This window comes from Ptychodera flava, chromosome 21 (assembly GCF_041260155.1).
Source record: "Ptychodera flava strain L36383 chromosome 21, AS_Pfla_20210202, whole genome shotgun sequence".
NCBI lineage: Eukaryota > Metazoa > Hemichordata > Enteropneusta > Ptychoderidae > Ptychodera > Ptychodera flava.
The window spans coordinates 29,321,711-29,332,743 of NC_091948.1; the positions used below are offsets into that span (position 1 = coordinate 29,321,711).

Here is an 11,033-nt window from a genome sequence, read left to right on the forward strand (position 1 = left end):
ACCTACAAGAAGATGCGCATTGTCATGGTGAGAATTGTTAAAAATCCTCATATCAATTATTCAAAACACATAAATTTACTTTACAAAGCCGTACAAGTACGATTTGATATGGACACAGCAAGTTTTAAAATAAGGTAAAAACAAAGGTATAAATTTTTAGAAACGGGCGTGATACAGAATATGAAATGTGACAGTGAGTAATGATGATGATGTAACTGTCACCCCTGTTAATAATGTACATCATTTGCATTCTAACCAATTCACGATCATTTTCTCTAAATTTACAATTCTACAGGAAGCAAGACATCATAAAATACGAATCATTTCATTATCCAAGACATTCCCGGAAGTGTTTTCATCGACGGATGATGCACATTTGTCAGAGACATAGTAATACATCAAAACTGTTTCTGCATAAATATTTGAATAGCGTTGTCGTTTTGTTAAACAGCCACATTTCGTTGCAAACAGAAAGTCAAAACAAATTCAGAAACTTCCACTTGCAGGCGGAACTTAATGCTCGGTACAGAAACATGTGCACTGCACGTGAATTTACTTTGGAAGATACGTTCAACTTTGTAGATGGCTTAATTCGATGCAAGCAATGTCATGTTGACTTTGTTCTCAGTTCACTGGTCTTTGCCAGGCCAGCCGACGTATCTCATTGGTAATAAGGTATTCTCTCACTCAAAGGCATAAACTGAAAATGTGAGAAATTTGCAGGGTGACAATATAACCTTAAAATTGGATGCTTTATTAAGAAAAGATGCCATGCAGGGATGTCCATGTATCAAACATTTTCTGAGCACTGACTTGTTAAAAGACGCTATGGCGCTTCTTTAGATATTGATGATGTTTGACTCGGCGTAAGTCTCCTAACCACATTTAAGCATACTTCTGCAGCAAAACTGTCGATAGATTGTAAATGTAACTATACAATACATTGTGGGCACATTAACAGTACTTTCTGGGGAAACTGCGATTTAACTGTTACGGCGAAATATGGCGATAGATATGTAGTAAAGGTCTTTGAATATTACGTAAGCTTACACATTTGCCGTAGTAAATATTTCAGAATCGTTGCATGTTCGCTGTTTACAAAGATGATTATCTGAATATAAGACCACTCCTTCAATTTTCTTTGCTACCTCAAGTAACTTTGACCAAATAGCTCTGACAGCGATGATAGGATAATAATTTCACGTGATTATGACGCAACACCGCAAGAATCAGTATTTCATTTCTTGTATAAGGGCTACTTATGACATTAAAAATTACAATTTTTTGATGTGTCACAAAATTAATTCTCTTTACTATTAAGAGAGATTCATCCAATGCAATAAAGATTCAAATACATTATCTAGGATTGTACTCTAGACTGGCGTCTGTATGAAATTAAGATGTCTCTTAATAGATCTAGAGCTCGGGTTCCTCGAGTCCTACTCTGACAATTATTATATCTTTGCAACTCAGAAAATATTAGCTTCCTGGCTTCCCTCTCTGGTCATATTAGAAATAATTCGCTGATAATTGTTATTTTTTCATCTGGTCCTTTTGGCACACTCTGAAAAAGTCACATCTCTTAACAAAAAAGCTTCCAAGTCGATAAAGAGAATGCTTTTTGTCACCAGCTGGATGGGTAATGTATCAGACTACTTAGTATTTCGCATCTTATTATAGAAGACAGGAGTATATCGACACCGCCATCGGCATGTTTTGTCCAGAGTACGTAATTGCACAAATCCCCCTATTTAAACACCCCCTCCCAGTAAATACAAATGTCATGTCCACGCCATGTCCCCTTCTACAACGAGATCTTGAGATATTGATATACACACAGTATGGATAGTTGATTGCTGCCAGCAATGTAACATCACGTAGTTGATTTAACCCAGTAGCCGAAGTAAAAAATGTCAAACTAGTTTCAAAGCTGGAAGACTATCAACTGGACTTTGCTTCCAGATTACAAAACTGTGCTTGAACTTAGATTAAGTGTCAATGGTTTGTGTTGGTTCCTAATATGTTAGATATTTACGGGGCAGATAAGAGCAAGAAACTGGAGACCGCCTTTAATTTGATATTTGACCCACACTCTATACAACCTCAACTGCTAATATACTGGAAAAACCTTTAGTAATTTGTATAACTTAAATTTGCATATTTTATTATGCCCCCCCCCCCCCATCAGAAAAAATCCAAAAAAACTTTTCAAGCAGACAGGGACATTCCCCTTTGTGTGAGAGACCTCGAGAAAATACTATAGACTGGGCTCCCCTTCCCTAAATTTGGTATTTGGTCTCTTGCATCGGTTAAGTACGTGGAATCCGAACATGTCACGAAAAGGTGTCTTCGATGACATACAACAAGCCCGTAGAAATCAACCAAGCAGATCTCGCTAAAATGGGGCCGTTTTTAAAATACGTTCGAAGTGGGTCTTCACACTGACACATGTTCATCAAGCTTTTGCATCCCCATTTGTGCGGAATATTATATTTTCGATCAGTGTGATCAGCCAACTCTGAAAATGAAGATGACTTATTCATGAGAGTAAGTCAAATGTAAGATTCTTGCGATTTCTGTTTAACATCGAAATCACCGACACTTTCATGACAAATATTTGCACTCACTTCTCTGCATGATGGACTTCAGCGATGGATAGAGAAATGCAAGTACGCACAAAATAACAAGGGTCACAAGAATGCCTACCATCCGGGGATACTTTCTCAGATTTCAACAGAAAGAGATCGTGTTTCAAAATCCTAATAAAACCTCCTCAAGTATCACGAACTGTGAAATAGCGGGTGCTACTTTAATGTACTGAGTACACTTTAATAAGTGGTCTCCGATGACTTTCATTAAGTTCATAAATTTTAGAATTGGAGACAGGTGCATTATGGTCCGTGGTGAATCATTTTAAATCAACGGGTCATTTTTCTTGCATGAAAATTTTCTCTTTCGGAGAATACTGCGAGATGAGTGGTTCCCGCCTGCAGCGTGTAGATTAAAATATCACGAGACTAGATCTCGTGTAAGAACTACGATCTCGGACAAGATTTCGACAAACATGACAAAAAACAACAACTGAATGATGGAACCGTCGTAAACCGTGGACATTGAATAACAAAACGTTTATAGGAACCAGGATTCAGAACAAGCGCGGTGATGTAAGTATACAGCGAAATGACATTTGGGATTCGATTCAGACGATTTCTTTCGAATCCATTGATACTGTCATTTGCCTGCCCCCCCAGGAAGAAAAAATCGATTGACTATGACGATTAAAACAAAGTTGCGTAAAGGTTAAGTGACTCACTTATTGGCACTTGCTGTATAATGCTGTTAAGTGTCAGAGTTGACATAAGGCGTGATTTCAAATATCTTGCATTGTATTAGGTACGCTTGCAGACGATACAGCATCCCGTCTGAGCCATTTCAATTATATTTTGAAAGTTTTGTAGTTTCTTCTGAATTTGTTCATAATTTCGTAATTATCCAGTATTGCGTAAAAAGACATGTGCGAGCAACTTGAAATGTATTATTGTTATCAGACACTCATTACATCTGTTCAAATGTGTCGTCCCGGATCAGCTGCAGGTCGGGTGTACAGTATAAAGGAAACAGTCGCGTTTTTGTCAATGAGTAACACCTGTCCAAGTGTAAACGGAATACGAGCTAACACATGCATTTTCATACTTGTCTGGTAATGTGTGTGTCAGACAATAAATTCGGAAAAAGGGCGGTTATCTTTTGCCTTCACACAATGTCAGGCTACATTTTTCAGACTGGGTATGTTATTGCTCTGTTTTTGCAGAAGTAGTGCGTAATTTTTTTCATTTTTATTTGTTTTGATAAGTTTCTCGTTTACACGATGTAAAGATATTCGCAATTTAGCTGAATAACTTACAGATGCAATTTAGTGATGAAAATGAGATCAGGACAGACGTTCCACTAATTGGTTTTCAATATTCAGATGAACAGTTTGATGAAGTGAGCCAAAGCAAAGAAACACAGACAAGTTCTGCTAGTATAAATCGGTTTTTTTTTGGTGGTGAGGTATTTTTCAATAGGAATAATCCCTGGTTTTGTCAAAATGATCGTTCACTGAAAGTTTGAGATATTTATAGGCAATTCGTTCAATTGTCTACTACATCTTCAGTCAGTGAATGAATTTTAGGTTCAGGTAAACTGGTCAGAGAATACAAAACCATGATTGACTTATACCTCAGAGTTGGTGATGTCTGACAACTTGCACATTGCCTTACTCTTATTCATATACACTTTAAAGCTTGCGATGTCAAATTTGCTCTGAACATACAGAACTTTGTCACACTGAGCGTCATAAATAACTTAACTTTGATTCACCGTACTTGTACTTTCTACTGGATGTTACTGTATGCATGAAGTTATACAAAAAGCACGATTAGTGGTGTCCCTGCTTGACATTTTGAAGATTTCTACTCCAAGTTCCGGCCCTTTCAATCAGTGCGTCTGAAAATCAATCAATTAGAAAGTGGGCGACCTTTGGTCACACTTGGACGAAGAATTCGGTCAAAACGAAAGACTGTTTGTCTATTTCGTAACGTGTATACATTTTGGAGTCACAGATGCACATTGTGTTTATTTGGCTTCGACTTTGACAAACGCAAACCGTTTGCTGGTGTCACTAACCTGCATCGACTCATTTGGTTTGAGGGACATCACACGCGTCTCCTATGTTGATCTTTGTTACCAAGAATGTTAAGCACTTCATTTCACAGTCAAAATGTAGCTAGTACTTGTGAGGTGACAGTCTAGTATTACCAGGTTATTGTCTTCAGCGATCTAATCTTACTGTCTTGTGTTTTGACCGACTGAGAGAGGGGACTGTCCCAGCACCCAGGGGATTTCTTCAAGCAAGTCAAAGAGAACAGATATCCTAAATACTTTTTTGTATTTATGTAAAGGAAAAGTGTATGAAAAGCATGATATTTCAAATTTTGAATAATTTCACCGTTTAAAGTTTCAGTGCAGTATCCAATGTTAGGTTGCTTTTTCCTTGAGAAACCTGTGTGTCTAAATGTGAGATACGATTCTCGTATTGAAGTTACCCCTGCCACAATTTTCGTGATTACGTGTTTCATTTCGATGCTATTATTTTTTGAAAGAAGACTTCCGTTCTGAAAATAACTCGGTTATTCACAGTTATTGTATTATTGTCATATACTTACATGAACCAAGAATGACTTGAACGAGACTGCACAATTTATTCCAATAGCAATTAACGAAAAGCAACAATTTCGTGTCTTGTTTGTTACTTCAGTAAAATCAGAAACATACTACTAAAACGTTGTATTATGAATGCACCCCAGTGTTTTCGAAGGACCTTTAGGGGTCGTCTTGTTCTCAAGTAATTTGACACAGCCCAAGGCAAGATGCCAATGGAATGTAAAAATCTTATAAGGAGTGACGCAACGATGCGCCGGATTACAAGTAGATTATTTCCCAGCGTTACGTTCGACAATTGCGAATTGCGGGACATTTCAAAAAGCAAGGCGTGTTTGTAGTGCTCAGCGAATCAAAGGTTGTTATCATTCCCCTCTAGCGTTCTAGCTACTGGAGTTCGGGTTACTTAACAGTGGTTATTTTCTGCTGATATGTCTGCTGGCGAAACATCGGTCGAGAACAAGAGCAATTATTTGAAGCCAGCTAGTTTGTGAAAAGGCAGAGAAATCTGAAAATAAACCTGCAGTAATTGTATTCAAATGTCTAAAGTGCATGCAGCCATCCTATACTGTGTTGTTGGGTGAATATTCTGCGCTGTAAGGGCTCAGTACAGAGCAGTAGCAGCCGATACCTCTTTCAGAAGATGAATGAAGGAGATCCCAAAAATACCGCTCCTGCTTAACGGCAAAGGTCAATGGCATACGGATTTCAATGTCTCTGACTCGGAGTCTGACAGATCGGTAAATAATGCCGATGTATTTCCTCAAAACATCAGAATAGAAAGTTGAATTATAATTTAGGAGACTGCATATTTTCTGTACGATCTGTCAATCCTGAGACTAAACAGTTGTTTTAAGTTGTTATTTCCGAGGCCATTAGGTTAAGTCTACGTCAAACAACTGATAAAATCGTCTCGCCAATTTTGGAGTCGCTTGCTTTTAAATGTATAATGATCACAGTCCTCTGAAGACAGTTTTTTGAAGCAAGAAACGTTAATCAGAAATGCCCAGAGATTTTGTGTTCAAAGCGATGTCAACCTGGTTTATGTGATACTAGTTTATGTGATACACAATTAATCTGTACACCGTATATATAGACGTACAAAGTCATGTATCGCTGTACATGGTAAGCTTACATATACTTTTAACTTTCTTGGACAAGATTACACGTGGAAATTTTCAGACATATTTGTAATAAACTGAAGCATAACAATAAGAACTAATCAAAATCATGAATTTACTTCATTTGGCGAAAGTCAACTTGAATTTAGAGGCACTTTCAGTGACACATCCTCGTTACAAAGCATACGCCACACGTCTTGCAAATTATATCATTTACAACCCGTTCAGTGATATTCTTGGACTATTCAATTAAACATAACTAGTTTTGCCTGACAACAGCTGTGATTTATTTAAATTTTCACTAACTTACATCGGTTTCATGGTGAGCGACAAAGTGGGGTTAACGTCAATATTTCATCTTTCTCGCGGAACCCCGCTGCAACAGAAGGTGGTTTTATTAGGCCATTCATCAAAGCGACCACGGTATATGACAACCATGAAGGCGTTTGGATATATTTGTTATTAACATCTGCCTGCAAATTTAATCTTATAAGTTTTATGTAGGCTATGTAGACTATAGTTTTGCTGTGTTACGACAAGACGTCAGTTATACATGTGTATTGTTTCAGTGTACCGTTTATGCGAGATAACTTCACGCTACTGTAAAATGATAAATGTTAGCAGCGGCGACTGTCACGAAGTATGTATGTACATTATTAAATTACAGCGTGTTACGCCTTGTTTCACATGCACCCAACCTTTTCCTTCGTGTTCATGTAAGTTGACATATTCATTACGTTTTCCTGTAAATACGTGCAAGTCAACTAACACGTTTCTCAGATCGCCATGGGAACAGATCAGTCCTCGGGCTACTGATACAGTCGTTGTTTGTCCGAACGCAGATGAACCAGTGGGGTGTACCTTCTTTTGGCATACGTTCAATTCGATGCTGTTGTGGGCATCAATTTATGATGAATATAAAACTAACACTTCGATTACCAATTCTATTCATTTCCCAAAAACCTCAACTCCTGCCCTGGTTATGGTAATCCTATGCTATCTGGCGGCAATGATGAGAGATCGAAGATATAAAATATAGAGCGAGGGGAAACAAGATTGTTATAAAATAAATACCCAACTTTGCGTCCGGGAATCACCATAATTACCCCATCGTCATACAACGAGGGGAAAAATCAATGACATTAAGTAAATAATGCTTTTTTTCAATTCATTACGACCTCAAAACCGAATATGTTAATTTTAGTGAAAAATATGTTGTAACTTTCCAAAACTAGTGACATTTTAGAGAAGGATTTAGATTTCTGTATACATTGTCGTGGAAAGTGACACTTAGGGAATGGCTAGGTCTCAAACGTATGCCTTCTATCTTTATTCAGGTCAGTCCCGCCAGACTTTCCCGGGATATAGAGTTGGACCACTCGACCTTATCACCGAATAGACCCAAGCAGAATACATTGTCTGACATTTCCTGTCACCAAAACTTTAGTGAGCGCCATTTCTTCCATGAAAGGACGACTCTAATATGAAAATTTAAAAAAGTTAATTAAATTTGTCTTAAGATTGACCGAAACTTAGAAGTTAATTAAAGTACTCGTAAATTATTGTACTGAAATGAACTCCTTCCCTTATTGAATTTGAACACTGGAGTATTTAACTTGAGTTTTCCTTTTGTATTACTTTGTTGGCTATTTAAATATCATTAATTTTAATGAGGCTGAGTGTTCATGGCATAGTTGGTCAGCATAGCATGAACTCATCTACGGAGTTAATAAAATCAGGTTGTGTCGATCAGACTTTTCGTGAAAGAGTTAATTTCAATGGTGTATTTCTTCACATATGAATGAAACTGTAATCGTAAAATACGTTGAGACTGCAATTTTTATTTCATTAATACGATAATGACGTTGCATTTGACGTAACGACTGATCGCCGTCGGTCTTCGGCCAAGAGGCAACTTTGGAGACGTAGCGTTTTCTCCAAGATATTTTTGTAAAGCCTCTCGTGAACAATGTCCAAGATAGCCGCTTGTCACATTTGTGAATGTGACTTCAGACAGCAAAGAGCGACGAAATAGTGAAGAATGGCCAAATTAGCATATATAATCATATAACTCTAGCGACCATCAAACTAGGATATATCATATGATGTCATTAGTTAGAAATGTATTAGAACGTTTGTAGACATTTTACTGTTTATATGGCCATGAATCTGTATCCGGTACGTCTCCTTCGACTATTGTATTCTTAACGGGAGAGAAGTGGGTATTGTAGATTTTGTTGGTTCGACTTAACACCATATCTGCTTAAAAGAAAAAGTGATTAGGCCTACAGCAAACCAAGTCTGGAAAATTTCGTCACCGTTTTGTGGCTTGTGCATTTAGTGTGCGGAGGTGCAGCTTAACATAAGCGAAACGTGACATTTCAAGGAAAATTACTTTGTGTTTTTGGCGCCTTAACAAGTCAAGCGTCTCGGTGTAAGTGTGATATTGTGTTTACAGAGTGACTTACTGAAAGTCATGGCTTCCACACAATATCCACGGATAGTAAAAGTGAGAGACGAAAATCGATTGTGTAATTAAGAGGGCATTGTTTTTTCAAATATTGAAAGGACTTGTCAATATCACACTCTTTCTCCAACAACTGTTGATTGTTTTGTTTTGAACGACATTTTGAAAAGGGCAGAGCTGGTCATGCGTTACAAAACGTTTTACAAGGATTTAGACCTGAAAAACATCATCAGACAACCCGTGTAGCTTAGACACCAACGCCGAGAAAATACGGATTCCAATCTTAAAACCTGATTGAAAACAACTATTGGCTAACATTTACCCTGCTAAGAACAAAAAGAAACCCTGTTCATTGAACTTCTTGACGGAAAAAACAAATTTAAATGACGGCTTTAGTGCTTAAGCTATCCAAACCATTCACCTTTTATGAATAGTTTTACAAGCGTTAGTGTTTTCCCTGTGTCTTCTCTTTTACCCCGGCAACAAAGCGAAATTCTCGATGACAGATTCCTTACACTCAAGCATAGTGACGGGCTTGGATTCCCTTCATGCAACCATCAATACTGCTATTCTTAGAGTCTCCCCTGTGACAGTATTCCTTTTTTCGTTTGGAAACTCGACTCAATTAGTCCGCGCTGTATATTTGTTTTACGTGCTGTGGTACCGCAGTGCGTCCATTCTGGTGAGGCTCTCTGTGTTGCTCGGCATTGTTCACTGTGAATAAAAGTAGGCAACCCAATTCACCAGCTTTCAGCAGGTACCCCTTTCTCGCTCGAACACCGTGTCGCTCTGTTCCCAAACCCACAGATTAACAATTTACAGGTTTCGCTGACCATATTTTGCGGTATCCCTGCTCGTAGACTCAACGAGCAAGCATCAACCGCATGCATGATAGTAAAACTTCTTACGACAACGATAAAAAATTAAGTAGGGTACGAATACGGTGTCTCTGTATTCCCGCAGTAGAGATGACAATTAGAAGTCCCTTAGCAGTGATCACTTCATAAATGTAGATGTGTTTTTTTGTCTGGAGGCATCGCGTTTAGGATTGCTTAATTAATTACTCATTGGTAGCTCTTGCATAACCCCCAGCACAATGTCAGTACCAATGGATTTTAACACGACTCAGTCTGGCTGTACATTATTTCAATCTCTGTGTTTTACTTACTTTCAAGAAACGCAATACGTTAGTATGCACATTTTACGTCACGAACGCCGTGAAACACACTTCAACAGCGACATTGATGAATCGCTTGTATCCACACAGAATCTTATAACCCATCCATTGCCGACCCGTGTCGAGTGTCAAGTGCTCCATAGACCGTGAAAATTACAGCTAATCAGTACACGTTTGTTACAACCATGGCAAGCTGAATCGCTTGAAGAACGGTCGAATTTAACCAATGAGACAGCTATTTATTCTCTTGAACTTAATGATATCCCTGTACGACAATACGACGTGTTATCTTAGATAGTAAATTAAAATAATATTGTGCCCACGAGTACGTTTAATATAGGTTACTTTCTTCTGAGTATTTTGTCAACAGACACACCACCAAGCTAGAAACTATTTCAGAAATATTAGCTTTTCATGGCAAAGTGTAGATTTTTGAACACTGTTTTGATAATAGTATTGTTAAATATCTCCGATCTGATCATTGTAGCAGTATTTTTAAAAGTTCAAAAGTTAAAGTTTATCGTTACACTGTTAAATGGACGGTTTACTTACCCCTAACGACTAAATTCACCATCAAACACACCAACGAAAGAACGGCTAGATTGAGTAAACCCATGATTATTGAACCATAATCAGAAAACACAACTCTTGACTTTACTCCTGGTGCTTATTTCCCAGTGATCCGGTCTGTGTCATCACTTCTACTCTTACAAATCGGCTGGTGTCGGCAAATGCTACTGTATGCGTGTGCTGACGTTTACGCAGCTTGGGGGTCTCACCGGGGGTGTGTTCACTTGTTAACCGATCTCAAGCATGCCCAGTAATGCCCTGCGCTGGTCCTCGCTCTCGCATATCACCACGCGCCGAAAGATCAATGACAGGGCACTGGTGGCGCGCTCACGCATACCAGGCTCCCTAAACAGCCCTTTCTTTTCAACCCTTCTTCAATACTTGCCAAACCAAGCGCGAGAAAAGGAAGCAGTGGAACAGTCTGTAGTCCATAGATAAAACTTGTTACACCAGCCGTATCTGTCATGACAACCTAATAATACTTAGGAAAAAGAGA

At 38.3% G+C, this 11,033-nt stretch overlaps 1 protein-coding gene across 1 annotated transcript in view; it reads right to left on the bottom strand.

Moving 5' to 3' along the window:
* Positions 1 to 10,827, bottom strand: part of LOC139121956 (neuronal acetylcholine receptor subunit alpha-3-like) — a 30,777-nt gene extending 19,950 nt beyond the window's left edge. The window contains exon 1 of the mRNA XM_070687295.1: positions 10,520 to 10,827. Coding sequence (XP_070543396.1) covers positions 10,520 to 10,583 — 64 coding nt within the window. The 5' untranslated portion in view covers positions 10,584 to 10,827. The remainder of the gene's footprint in view (positions 1 to 10,519) is intronic.
* Positions 10,828 to 11,033: the final 206 nt, after the last annotated feature.